We start from the raw sequence: 15,291 nt of genomic DNA on the forward strand, positions 1-15,291 counted from the left end.
CTCTCGGCCATTTTATAATGACTCAGATTTACTATCCAGTTGCTCCAAAACGATTTGAGACATAAAAGAAGTGGTGGAGGCAGGCTTTGGAGGTGATGAAGATAATCAAAACCTTTTCTCTGGAATTACTTAACGAAGACATTTATCAAGCACATATTACATGCTTTGATTAGCCCTCTTCAGTCTAGTTGGTGAAAAGAGATATGACTCAGGCAGGAATCAAGTTCAATTGTAAAGGGAGTTTGGAACTATTCAGCCGTGTTCATGTAAGCAAATGGCTTTGGTTGCTTTCTGGCATTCTATGCCAGTTTTTCTGATTTCAAATTTTCAAATTTCAGTTAGCCAATAACCTGCTAAAGTGTCCAATTGGGAGAATGTCTTAGGCAGTCCATGTTTGAGTTCCCTTTCACACCTTTACCTTAAAGGACTAAATTGTTTCCAGGCCTCTACCATTCTCAGCTGGGGAAGTAAAGCCACTGTGTCAGTGTGCACATAAAACCCACACCCTTTCTTGCTTTTTTGATGGATACACAAAAATGAGCATTTTAATCAGAGGCTCTGGATGGTTTTAGCTTGTGAAAGAAATCTAGACACTCCATTATGCTTAATGTCATACTTGGTCAAAATAATTGTAGGCAGTTTGTAATTTGTTATGTTATAGCTCAAAATATTTTCTTATCCCAGGGTAAACTCACCATTTTTTTCAAACCATACCATATCAGCCTCCCAAGATAATCAAGTAACACTCTTGTTTTTCACGGTAATATCACATCTGCCCAAATTGGGAAAACTAAATCACAGAACTTGTGCTGAAAATCTTCTATCCTGAACAATTAAACATGCACAGAGAATGTGAATCATCACATTTTATGAAATGAAAACTTTTTACAATTGTAGACATGTATTGTTCATTTCAAAGAATGTGTGAACAAAGTGCGAATCGAATTCTATAAAGCGCTCGTCTCTTCCAAGGAGAGCACAGGGCTAATTGAGCAATTTTCATTCTGGTGCTTGCTTAGATAATTTGGAATCATTAAAAAGCAAAGTGTTCTGGTTTTGAGGTTTCTAATGGCTGGCTTTTTTCTTTTCTATAAAGCCAGTAATTGCATCTTAGCCATTGTGCCCTTTGGAGGCACGATCATCCATCTTCATCTCCGCCGCTGCAACACAAACACGTGTGGCTTCCAGTGCCACACTTAGAAAACAATACAATGGACTCTGTGTTGTGAATTTCATCCAGTTACCTCTTCTTCCAGAGTCTCAGTCTGTTGCTCAAGATAACACTCACATTTTAAGAAATTGCAAGCATATTTCCCATGGGATAGAAATTAATTTATTACAACTTAATGGAGAGCACAGTGGGATTGTTGAACTTTGGCTCTTTAATTTCCTAAGCAGAGAAGGATCAGTGTCTGTGTTAAGAGTCACCCTGGCTCCCGGGCCCCTACTTTCTTGGGGTCTCTTCAGTAGCAAACTCATGGTAACTAGACTCAGTAGTCCTTTTGGACATTTCCCACCAGTGTTTTGTTTTGGTAATTTGGGTTTTGCCATTACAAGTCACTGATTGTGTGTCAGCATATTTTCTACATGCAGAAATACTGCATTGTCACTTACTCACCTATTCATTGTTCAAACTGGAAATTGGCCTATGAGTCCTGGCCCAGTGGCTTTGAATAACCAAAAATGTTTCTTGTTCTTAGAACTGTTGGCTCTTTCTTTGAAAAAGCAGATAGAGCTAATACCCATTCCAATGAGAGCAGTTTATCTTCTCTCCTTGTATTAATTTCCTATGTCTGCTATAATGAATTGCCACAAGCTTGGTGGCTTAAAATGGCAGAAATGTGTTATGTCATAGTTCTAGAGGCCAGAAGTCAGGACTCCATTTCACTGGGCTGAAATCAAGGTGTCAGCAGGGTGTTTCTCCCTCTGGAGGCTCTAAGGGGAATTCCTTGCCTTTGGAAGCTTCTGGTAGCTGCCAGCATTTCTTGGTTTGTGGCTTCATCATTCCAGTCTCTGCCTCCGCAGTCACTTTCCTTTCTCCTCTTTTTTCCGTGACAAATATCCCTCTGCGTCCCTCTTATACAGACGTATGTGATTGCGGTTAGGCCCAACCTGGATAGCCCAGGGTGATTTCTAATCTCGGGATCCTTAATCATATCTGTAAAGTGTTTGCCAAAGAAGGTGATATTCACAAATTCATGGGATTTGGATCTGATATTGGCGGGGGGAGGGGTGGGAGCATATTTAGCCTACTAGATACACGTCTCTCTAAAAAAGCAAAATGTCCCCAGCTTCTACTGCTGCCGAATGAATCGATCACCTTTTCTACGATCTTGTTTGGTAGTCTCATCAAAGGTTTCCATTCTTGTTATTGCATAAAGCCCATGAAAGTCAATGTTTACTTCTATGTAAATATGAATTTGGACTTTTCTGCCAGGTAGGACTATAGATGGCTATATTGCTAGGCTCCTTGAAAAGCTTTTTGAGCTAGCATTTTTATGGAGATTGGTTTAGTTGTGGAGAGAGCATGGGTAATTATTTGGACCTGGTTTTCAGTTGCCCATTTCTTGCTGGAGAATTCCAGATATCACCACTTAGGAACTTAGATCTCCTAAAATGCCTCTTCTATCCATTCCCATTAAGGAGAATCCCACTTCTACTTTATTTAGCATGATACCTGGGGGCACCCTTAAGCTGTGACTCCCCGGGCTGCCCCACTCCTGACCTCTTCTGGGAACCTTGAGCCCTTCATACCCAGCTGGTCTCTACATACACGATGGTGCCAGTCCTGGTAAAAGTAATAAAGGGCACATAAAGAAGAGTCATTTATCTGAGCTCATCCTTCAGGATGAGCTTCCAAACCTTAGCTTATAGGATTTTTTGGTTAGCCCAAATGGACTCTTAGAGTCTTTACCTTTCTGAATTGTTTGGCTTTCTGCCATCTCCCTTTTCCATGAGCATCTGCCCAAGATGAGACTTTGGGGACAGTTTTGTTTCCCTTGCTTCTTCTGAACAACAATTGTCCTGTCTAGAGACTTGGACCTGTAACAAAGCCATCATGTTGTGGAGAGCCAAGTGAGTGGACTGCATGTGTCTCTTTCTCCCTCGCCCTTTCCCCAGCTGACTCTAAGACAATATGGTTCTTCTCTTCTCCAATAGGAATTTCAAAGCTGTGATTGACTTTTAGGCTCCACTGTGGGAAAGATCAGTGTAAAAGACATGCTGTGGTTTTTGTATCAAGACCATAAGGAGCCGCATTTACAAAGACCCTCAGAATGAACAGATTCTGTAAAGTGCTCTAGACTGCCTTTGGCTGAGTTTGATGGTGTTATTCTCTTAACACTCAGTCCTATCCACATGTACTTTTGTGGATCTACAGAATGCGCACACTGTCGTAGGGGAAGAATGATCAGATTCTATATTTACCAGAGTGCTCCCACTTCACGCCTGTGGTCATCCAAGGCACTCATAATGACCCTTATGCCTTTAGATTTCAAAAGCCTCCCTTTAAGAAAACATATGTCTGCTAGTCACCTTGGGGTCAGAAAGGAATTGCCCTCAACCTTGAACCAGGTGGGAACTCATTCCCACTTCTTCCCTTTAAGGTCCTATGAGAAAGTTTGTTCCTGATATACAATGGCAATAGCATAAAAGAACTGGAATCATTTTTGTTTAACTTGCCTTTTGTAATAAATACAATATATAGAATGAGCTTTTTGTTTGAATCCTCACAAGTTCTAGCCAATAGTGGTTTTCTAGTCCTACACATACCTACCAACTGACTTTTTACATTACTAAACTCCTTGAAGTTGGAGCACACATCTTATGAATTTCTTGGTTGCCTCGAATCTCATTGAGCTCTCCAAGATGAAGGAGCAGGACAGTGGAAAAAGTGTGAATTCTGGGGTCACATGGGACTATACTAAAAACTGGCCCCTCCCATTTATTGGCAACGAGTGAATTTTTTAAATTTTCTGAACCTTAGGGTGTTTTGAAATCTGTCAAATGGGTATAACGAGGCCCCTAAAACAAAATCAAATAAAATGAGTTATATAATATGCCTTGCAGAGTGCCTGACACCACTTCATGATATAAACATATACTTTATAATTAAATTTTGTAAAGCACTTTTTTAAGTAGCTTGCTCATGAAACAAATGTTTATTGAAATGTCAAGTATAGTATAGTGAACTAATACTTATTTACAAAGCAACTAGGAGTAAATTTCTGGAGTATGTGCCAAAATCCAGCCTAAAAATGTCTTTGTTTTATGAGAAAAGATTTATTTTATTAGGCATATTTTAGAAATTTATAATTATTTAATATTTTCTGATCGTTAAAGACCATTTAAAAAATTTTTTTAATGTTCATTTATTTTTGAGAGAGAGAGAGAGAGACAGAGTGTGAGCAGGGGAGGAGAAGATAGAGAGGGAGACACAGAATCCAAAGCAGGCTCCAGGCTCCAAGCTGTCAGCACAGGGCCTGAAATGGGGCTCGAACCCATGAACTGTAAGATCATGACCTGAGCTGAAGTTGGCCACTCAACTGACTGAACTACCCAGACGCCCCTAAATATTTAATATTTTCATGCCATGATTCTTTTTAGAAAATAAGTATAATCTTCCATGTTAACCAGAATCCTCTGATGTCCTAGTGGGGAAATGATTAGTGAGGACTTAGAAGCTTTATTGAAAGACCCAGAAATGCCCAGGGCAGGCCATTTTGAACATTAATATGGCAAAAGTCTAATTAAGTTAAATGCATATTTACAAGTGAGATATTATTCCATATTTTAATGCAGAAATGGAGGCTCAGAGAGATTAAATGACCTGCATAAAAGCCACAGAGCTGAAACTGGAGAGCATTTATATTGGAATGTAGGCCTGATCAACCTAGGGTTCAAATTCTATTACACTCCTCTGCTTCCATTTTTATATCAATGTGTGTCCTTTTCCTCCAGGGAGGAAGAAGAGTCATAGTTCAGGCAGTTGGAGCCAAAGAGGCCCCAATAAAGTGCTCTAGGAGCAAGGCTTTCATCTATAAGCTTAAAGATATGGTTTCTGGTCTCAGCTCTGTTCCCAATTAGGCTGGTGATTGCGTGGAGAGGGAGAGGAGTTCCCTACATTTCCAGCCTCTCTGAGGTTCTCAGCAGTGTCTCAGCTGTAAAATTTAACCCATTATAGAAAATTCAGTGGGGCCCCTGGCCAAATCTATCTCTTTGGCCTTTGACAAATATTTTTCTTCGTGGTTCTGTGGTAATCAAGGATATGAAATCCAGAAGGTTTAGATCTCAGAAATCCAATTGTTGTCATCATATTATCACTTCAAATAAAAGCCCTACTTGGGTCTAGGATTTTGACCTATGTATTCACCCACTCATAGGTTACAGAGGAATACAGCCTTGTTAAAGTACTAGAGAAATGGACCAAGTTGGAGATGGGGGGGTGGTATATTGGGACAGGAAACCATCATTTCTTGATGTCAGAGTGCCCAAGGCATTTGAAGGTTGCCCTCACTCCCCCATTCTACATACACATAGTCATCAGAGAACAGAAACTATTGGTCTCTAACTGAAGTTGATATAATAAAACACCATGGGATTTCCCTTTTTAGAATTTTTAATTGTTATTTTGAAATCATTTCAAACTTACAGAACAATTGCAAAAGAGTTCAAAAATTCCAGTATACTATTCAACCATATTCCCCAAATATGGAAAATAACTATCTGCTTTATCATTCCGTCTACACACACACACACACACACACACACACACTTCTGAAATTTTAAGAGCCATTTGCAGACATGACATAGCTTTACCTCTTTTTTAAGTTTATTTATTTAATTTGAGAGAGACAGAGAGAGCACATATAGGAGAGGCTGAGAGAGAAGGAGAAGGAGGGAATCTCAAGCAGGTTCCACATTGTCAGTGCAGAGCCCCATGCCCGGGCTCAAACCCACAGACCATGAGATCATGACCTGAGCCGAAACCAAGAGTAGGTCACTTACCTGACTGAGCTCCCCAGATGTCCCTGGTGTACATTTACCTCTAAACACCTCAGTGTATATTTCCTAAAAACAAGGCCTTTCTCATATAACCACAATATAATGTTCAAAATCATGAAATTATCATTGATATGATGCTATTGTATAATCTATAGACCTTATTCAAATTTCACATGTTGTCTCAGTGAATATCCTCTAGAGAAAAGAGTATTATAGAATACCCTTAAAAAAGTCGACAGCGTAAAACATAGCATTTAGTTGTCAGGTGTCCTTGGTCTGCTTTACGCTGAGTCAATTCTGCAGTCATGCTGACTTTTGTGACATTGCCAGTTTTTGAGGAGAACAGACCAGTTATTTGTAGAATGTTCCTTGCTTTGGTGTTATTGAATGTTTCCTCACAGTCGGAATCAGGTTGTGTGCTTTGGCGGCAGTGGCACGAGAGATGCTGAATTCTCCTCCAGCTTCATGTCAGGAAACATTGATGCTCATGTCGCCCTGTCACGGATGATGCCTTTAATCAGTTAGGTGCAGTCTTTCTGGTTTCTCCACTGTGAAGTTTCTATTTTTGTTCTTATAATTATAATTTACATCTTGTGAGGGAATACTTTGGAACTTTTTAAATACCCTATTTCCCATCACAACTTAGCTCACTCGTTTAAGCAACCATTTTAGGATTCTTACCTGTGAAACATTTATTACTGAAGTGATGGCCAAACGGTGATTTTTCTCGTTCTGTTTTTCCTTCTGCATTTACTAGTTGGAATTCTATAAAACTGAATTTCTTTTTTAATGTTTACTGATTTGTTTTGCGAGAGAGAATAGAGAGTGGGACAGGGGCACAGAGAAAATCACAAGCAAGCCCCTCACTGTCAGTGCGGAGCCTGGCACAGGGCTTGATCTCAGAAACTGTGAGATCAGGACCTGAGCTGAAATCAAGAGTCAGACGCTTAACCAACTGAGCCACTCAGGTGCCCCTACAAAATTGAACTTTTAATGACATTCCAGAAGGACTCCACCTGTAAAAGAGAAAGTATCTGGGCTAATCTAAATCCATGGGAAATAAAAACCTCCCCCCTCCTCTCTCCTTAATCTCAGAGCCCAGGTATTCAGCTAAGTGGCTTATCTCTCTGTATTTAATATAGCAGAAATATGCGGAGCTGTTGGAAGTGGTTCCTAAGGCCACTTTGAGGTAACAAAATTCCTAATCCTGTCTGAGATCCTTCTCTCTTCAGGTTTACCTTTTTTCCCATAAAGTCTTGTTCTTCTCCCTTTTCCAGCTCTGTCCCATCACACACACACACACACACACACACACACACACACACGCCTTAGAATCTGATTCTTCGAGCTCACCGTCTTCTAAATATTAAAGACTCTAGTCTCCTCGACGCTCCCTGAAGGCATGACTGCCAAGTTGACATTCCACACACACACTCACTCCCTTTTACTTCTAGCTCAGCACTTTCAATTACTTGCTATTCAGTCTTGAAGCTCAGACACTCAAGATGATCTAATTTGATTCTCTCACTCTCCAGCATAGAATGAGTCAATAAGTTATTCACAATTCCTCACTTTTTGAACGACCTTTCAAAAACAGAACTATAGCGACCTCTTCCAAAGTATACAGCTATGGTTAGGCCTCCTCTCCAATTACTTCCCTCAAATTTCTGACCTTCATCTCAACTGTTCCCATCTATGAGAACCATTCTTCCCCTGGGACAATCATTCTTCATCCTGTAGACATCAGAAGACCCTTAGATGATTCCAATAACTTATTATATATTTTTCAGAAATGCTAACTTTTCCTTAAGCCAGAGAAGTGAAAGATAAGATCAACTAGCTTCCAAGAAAATTTTTCTTCCTGGTTAATAGAGTGTGTTACTTTCAATATTAAGAAGCTGCATGCCTCTTGCCTTTTAATATTATACCTCTCTCAAGCAGAATGGGAACCTTTAGGAACCATTCCCTAGTCCAAAATCCATGGCACCATCACCTGTTTCTAGGAAAAGGAATACATTTATGATGAATCTTTTATCATAAATCTTAAGCCGTGAATAGAAATAGTAGAACTGCTAAATAAAACTGGCTTGTTTCCCAGAAACTTCTAGGGGAAAACTCCAGTTTTTCATGAGTAACCTTGCTTCTTTATGAGAAACAATACTTCTCCTTATTTAAAATCCCTAAAACGACTGCATTTTCTTGTCTTATCCGTGAATAAGAAAGGAATGAGAAACTGGCCAACAGCTTTTGGCCACTGTGGAAACAGGAAGCTCATATTCCATGGAAACTCACTAGACCAAAAGCCTTTCTAGAACTTTGGTTCCAAATACATCCAGCATTGAGCCAAGCATTGAGCCAGAGCAAGGTACGACCAAACTTCTGTTAATTAATACAGTATTTCCAAATACTGACTGATGAAACAGACTCAACTGTTCTGTAAGTTATGTGATAATGTATCCTAGGCACTTCTGACATGGACACAAATACCTTGGAAAACCCTACCTGAAAGTTCAGATATTATGATAGAAGGCAGGTCAGAAAAAAGTGACCTATAGGAATGAAAGGGTTAAACATTTTATTTCTAGTCTTCCTTTCTGAGGTGAGAGTTTTAGAACTTCCAGTCACTGTTGTTGGAGGAAGGACTACCCACGTGATACACTATGTGGAGCCTATCTCCATCAGCTTGGCTAGAAAGGACATTGATAGGCAACAGGCGTTAGAGACTTAGATTAAAATATTGAAAAATACCCTAAGCAAGGTGGGAAAATTTCAACATCAATAAGAATAACAATTGCAATGGAATGAAATGCATTGTGTATTAAAATTCATGAGTTTATAATGATCTCAAAACAAGCAAAACAAAAACCAGCGGTTATGTTTGAATATTGGAATCAGGGAGCTCATTTTTCTAAAAATCAGTATAAAGGGAAGGAATCAAGTATTCATCTTGTCTTTCTCACATACACTGCAGTGTAGCCTCAGTATAGCCAAATAGCTGATGAGGGAAAAATCTTCTTTTTGGAAGAATCTCAGGTAAGAATGAAGAAGGAATGTTTAAAATATCATTGCCTTGCCTCAGCAAAAATCAGGGATTTTAAGCAATCATATCAATGACTCTATAAATTGTCACATGACAAGGCTGATGGGGAACTTTAAAATCGATGGATCCATCTGGCAGCATTTGAATTCACTTATTAATCTTAACATAGCCAAAAGAGAAGCAACCCATCTAATATTATTTTATCTTGCAATGAGGTGTAGAGAAAATATACAGTACAACCTGTAAAACATCCTGAACAAAAACTTGAATCTGATTCTTATTATGCTTCTAGATTTAACTACTAATATATTGGAAATATAGGGGACAGAAGAACATGTTGAACAATAGCATTGGGACACAAGTGACAAAATCCAGAATGTAGGAAACTATAAGACAAATGACCCAATTTCTTTAACAAATAAATTACAAGAAAAAAATTAGAGAAGGGGAACCTATAGACTAAGAGACACCCATGAGAAACATCAAACAAGTGTGATGCATGGACTTCTAAGGATCCTAACTCAAACAAAGCAACTATGTAAAAAAATAAGACATGTACTAGATCATCAGAGATATTTGAACACTAATTGGATATTTGATGATATTAAGTAATTGTTGATAATATTTAAATGTGTAATGGTATTATGATTATGTTTTCTAAAAGAATCATTTTGTCAATATTCACTGCAACATTTACAGACAAAATGTTATGATTGGCTTCAAAATAAGCTATTGGGCAGAATATGAGTAGTGTCATATAAAACAAGGTTGGTTATGAGTTGATAGTTTTTTAAACCATCAGATAGGCAAATGAAGGCTTATTATATACTTTCTATAATGTAAGTACCATAGCCTTAGTCATCTCAAAATCAACATGCTTTTCTTTTTCTGATAAATAAACTATTTTTGCAATAGAACATCTGGGTTTGACAAATAGGTTACCATATTGTTAAGTGTCCTATGTTTGCAGATATGTGCAGTAATTTAAGCATGAGAATGAACCCTGAAAAGACCTGTATCTCCTTCAGTTAGGATACATGTTAGTCCTTGTATTATCCCTGAAGCCAGAGGCTGATTTTTTTCCCTGTCTGGACAGGTCAGTGAACGGCTGATCTTATACCAGCATGTGGACCACGAGAACACTGGCTGGACTGCAGAAGACTCTTTCACATTCACAACATCTTCTCCACCAGCAGCTCTAGGCCCTGAGGAGTTTCATATTACTATATCATATGAAATTTCTGAACCTGGTCGGCATAGTCGTCTGCTTGCAAATACAGGTAAAAGCACCTAAGGATATGGTCGGTGGCTTATTTGTGATTATTAAAGTTGGGACAGTTTGGAAACAAATATTTCTCTTGTTAATTGGAAATGCCATGATATCATAGCAATGCCATGACATCAACCTTTGAAATAAAACATACATAGTTTATAAAAATGTATTTCTTTATGTGTGCTCTTTATCTGGTCCTCTTCTCTTTCCTCTCAGAAGCTTTAATAGTTGTAGTTGGGGAGGGGAGATGGAAAATTAGCTCTAAAGAGTTTTATCTGTACCTCCAAATGGGGACTTTACCATACCTATGACTAAAAACTCCATAGAAAATGAAAATAATAAATAGGGCAAGTGCCTGAAAGGAAAGGGGTATTGAAAGCTGCACCTGTTTCCATGGCAAGAGAAAGTCAAGCAGTAGATAAGTTAGGAGCTGAATATTCTATAAGTGAATCTCAAGATTTTAGAACTCTGGTGCCTGAAACATTGACTTAATAGTTAGGATGTGTCTACTTAAAAGTTAATTTATATGCCTTGGATAACAGTGCTAATTCAGGTCCTTATGCAACCAAGGCATTTTGAATAATCCACAGGGATAAGGAAATTTAAGAGTGAAAGTGCTTTATGGCTGTCATTTGAAAGTTCTATACTGTTTTAAAAAAGTTTTATTTATTTATTTGAGAGAGACAGAGGGGAAGACGGAGAGGGAAAGAGAATCCCAAGCAAGCTCCGTGCTGCCAGCACAGAACCCAATGTGGGGCTCGAACTCATGAAACCATGAGAAAATGACCTGAGCTGAAACCAAGAGTCTGGTGCTTAACCGATTGAGCCACCCAGGGACCCCTGTCATCTGAAAGTTCCAATGAAATGCCACTTTGTTCTTTATATTTTCACAGGAGCTGCTGTCAAGGAGGGAGACAAAGTTCTCATTGGCCAATCTAATTTAGATGCTTCCAACCTCTTATTGAAATTACCCAAATCCCAGCGATCTTCCTATGAGGTCTGGTTCCAGGTTACATCTCTTCCTCACCATGGAACTATTAAGGTTGGAGAGAGGAATATTACCAAAGGAAAACCCAATTTCTCCCAGTATATAGTTAATAAATTTGGACTCATGTACCTTCACGATGACTCTGAATCACTGGCTGATAATTTTACCTTTGCTGTTTGGCCAAATCAAAAGAGCAAGTCTGCTGCCAAGCCAGAGGCTGACTTCCTTGAAGAGATGTTTAACATCACCATCTTGCCTGTTAATGACCAGGCACCAGAATTAAAGACAAAGGGGCTTCGGTTGAAAGTTTTACAAGGCAACAGGGTAGTTGTGGGACCTGAAAATCTGAGAGTGGAAGATCTGGACAGTCCTCCAGAGGAGATCAGATATATGATCATCCGCAATCCTAATAATGGATTTTTGGCAATGGCTCACCAACAAGACGTACCTGTTCACTATTTCACACAAGCTGACATTGACAATTCTAGGGTGTTGTTCGTTCAAGATGGAAGCCCATCCTCGGGTGTGTTTTATTTTAGTGTGACTGATGGTCAACACCGCCCACTCTATAAGCTCTTCCACCTGGATGTCATCCCCATCTCCATCACCCTTGTGAACCTCACTGACCTACTTCTCCCACAAGGCCAGACAACAGTCCCTATCACCAATACTCATCTGTCAGCAATGACCAATGGGAGAAGCCCCCAAATCACTTACAAGATGACATGGCCCCTCCAACATGGGCATTTGCTCATGGAAAACCAGGTGGTCATCAGCTTTGGGCAGGAAGATCTGCATTTGGGAAGACTTTCTTACCATATGACAAATCTCACTGCCTCAGAGGACCAGCTACATTTCTCACTGTTTACACCAGAAAGTAACCTTACAGGACAAACACTGAGCATCAGAGTGCAGCCTTTACTGCGGGTTATGTCAAATCTGACAATTGCCAACAGAGTGATTTATCAACTGAGAAGAAAGGACCTTGATGCCACTGAACTTGCTAATAGGACTAACAGTGATCCCAAATTTGAAGTGACAGAACCCCCTGTCCATGGAAGACTTGTACGAAGAGTGGGCCGAGGCGCAGAAATGGAAAACGCTACCATATTCACTCAGAGGGACATTGACCAAGGATTGTTAATGCTTAATCCACATGCCAACCTAACAGGCATTGATATGGTGAATGACTCCTTCACTTTCCTGCTCAGGGCAGACCATGTACAGCCAGCAATAGGATATCTCCCCTTCACGGTAGTGCCACCTGACCCCCTACTTTTGCAAACATTTATCCCTGATGCTTCTTTATTAGTCACTGCAGATAACCTTGTGACTGCAGATTTCTTTCAGGAAAAGCTTGTGGTTTCCTCAGAACCCACAGCACAGACAGAAATTCTAGGGAAGCTGACTCAGACCAGGCACCAGCAAGCAGAATCCTGGGGACGACACCATGGTAAAGAGCCTACTATAGACAGCAGAGCCTCTCCAACTAGGATCATTTGGCCACCAAACACCACCAATGCTAGTGCTGGGGCACCCACCCAACCCAGGGAGAGCAATTATCCTGTGATAGTCATTGTACCCTTGGCTGTAGCGGTCTTCCTGCTGATAATAACTGCTGTGGCCTTGTGTATCTGGCTGCTGGGCCGGAAGGTGGAAAAGGCAAAACCTCTTATCAAGCCCCAGACCAATATGGAACCTACAACCCCAAGTCCTAGGCCAGAAAGGAGCATGGCTGTTCCCGCCGTCACAGTGACACCCCTTCTAAAAAGCTCCAGCAGTCCCCCAGTAAGTGTTTACAGGGACCCACTAAGTGAGCAAATGGCTTCTCCAGCTACTGAGTCAGTGGAGAAATGTGCTTCTTGGGAGACATGGATGAATCTGGATCCCGACATGGTCAAGCTCTGCCGACAAACCAACCCAGCACTGAAGCACAACCAGTATTGGGTGTAGACTGAGGGCTCCTGTGTCCAATCTACCACCTGCTGTAGTAGGATAGGTACTGAGATACAAAGGCAAGGAAATGCTGGGTGGATCAACTGAGAAAAGCCTGGCCCTAACAGTCACTCAGTGCTCAGTTATGGTCCCATGGTTAGATGTTGGCAAGTGTTTATTGTAACTCATGCAACACTCATCTGATGGGCTCTCCACAATGAGCTTTGTGTGCTCTCTTCTGGACCTGACTCTGAGTGTAAGGTTTTGTCAATATTTAAACCCTTTACCAAAGTGCTACCAAACATGCTGACATAACTGGGAACAGCAGTTTTAGCCTGGGTGCTAGAGTTAATGGAGGAAGGCTTTGCATATTTTTCACTGAGGATTCACTCTCTCTGAGTGAGTCAGCAAGGAAAGGCAGGAACTGTCTCAGCAAGTAGAAAAGGTAATTTGACAAATCATCGAGTTTGTTTCTAGTGTATTTCTATAATGTCCTTTCCTCCTTAGAGCCTGTAGGTTTGACTTCTAGTGCAGCAAGTGCCTTGGTGCTCCAAGTAGTAGGACATCTCGACCCCCTGTGAAGTATTCACTGAGCATATTGTGTTTCATCGAGAAGCTTTATCTATTCTGATTTGTACAACCAAGTCTGTGGTACAAATATGGTTTGAAGCCCTAAGGAATTGAAAAGTCTGTTAAGTGCCTTTGCAATCCCTCCATTTGGCTTAACTTCACGATTAGTTGAGATAATGGCAAATTTGTATTTGACCTGTCTGATGGAGCCTGCCTACCATTGGCTCAACTGATCCAAGCTTCAGTTTCTATAACTGTAAAATGAAGATATCTTGTATTGGTTAAGAATACTTAACTTGTATTAATACAAGTAATGAAGTACTTGTATTAGTTAAGAATGCTTTGGGTTGCAAATCATGGGACATTAGCTATGAGTCAGTTAGATTGGAGACTGGCAAACTTGATTCGTGCAGGACCACATGGCAAATAGTTTAGACTTTGTCTAAAGTCTAAATAAATATGGCTGTTTATTTTTAACAGCCTTCGTTTTCTTAACAAAATTTTAAAAATATAAAAACAATTCTTAGTTCTTGCATTTGACCCACAAATCAGCTTTCTACCTATTGATTTGGCTAAGCAATAAAAGTGTTCCAACGAGCAGGCAGCCTGAGGTGGACATTCCAAGTCTGGTTCAACAGTTCAAAGATGTCATGAGGGACTGAAACCCTTTTGTTCTTTCTGCTCTACCTTCTTCAAGCTGTTGGAATTCATTTCTTCTTCTTCTTTTTTTTTTTTTTTTTTTTTTGGCTAACTTCCTTGTGATTGCGAAGTGCCTGCTAATGCTCCAAGCAGTACAGCCTCATTTAAAGGCAGACATTCTAGTGGGAAAAAAACAGATATGGCAAAAAGACTTTTTCTTAGAGAGGATCTTATTTATTATTATTATTTTAATTTGTAAGGGGAGGCCTTCCGAAACATCCCCCCCTTTTATGTCTCAGTCTATAACTGAGCAATGGGATTCCCATCTCTTAAACAACCATTGACAAAAGGAAATGGAATTCTCATGACTGACAATCTCTTCCTGGGGCTGGGAGAGGATTCTGCCATGTGAGAGATCAGTGTGTAATTAGGGGAGGCTGGAGGATGGCAACTAGTTAAACAGTGAATAAGATCTATTAAATTACTCTTGAAATATGTTATACTTGGGAAATAAGCATTTGGATCTTTCAAATGGGTATCTACTGTAGTATCTCCTTTTCATATTTTAATGATTTTCTTAAAGACAGCATCTAGTGTGTATAGAGTGGAAGAAAGAATTGCCCCTGGTGGGGGGCATTTGGCAGTATCTGGAGACATTTTTGATTTTCACAGCAGGTGCTGTTGGCATTCATTGAGTACAAGCCAACAATGCTGCCAAATATCCAACATTGCATAGGACAGTCCCCCAAAAGAATGACCTGATCCAACATTTCAAGAATGCCAAGGTTAAGAAACCCTGGTTAAAACCACAATGAAGAGTGTTCTTGCCTACCCAGCGAAGGA

General features: G+C 40.0%; 1 protein-coding gene across 1 annotated transcript in view; it reads left to right on the forward strand.

Moving 5' to 3' along the window:
- Window positions 1-13,460, forward strand: part of LOC120222811 (chondroitin sulfate proteoglycan 4-like) — a 65,149-nt gene extending 51,689 nt beyond the window's left edge. The window contains 2 exon segments of the mRNA XM_039220802.1: window positions 10,140-10,323; window positions 11,210-13,460. Coding sequence (XP_039076733.1) covers window positions 10,140-10,323; window positions 11,210-13,257 — 2,232 coding nt within the window. The 3' untranslated portion in view covers window positions 13,258-13,460.
- Window positions 13,461-15,291: the final 1,831 nt, after the last annotated feature.

Source organism: Hyaena hyaena, unplaced genomic scaffold (genome assembly GCF_003009895.1).
Source record: "Hyaena hyaena isolate Hyena2069 unplaced genomic scaffold, ASM300989v1 scaffold_908, whole genome shotgun sequence".
Lineage (NCBI taxonomy): Eukaryota > Metazoa > Chordata > Mammalia > Carnivora > Hyaenidae > Hyaena > Hyaena hyaena.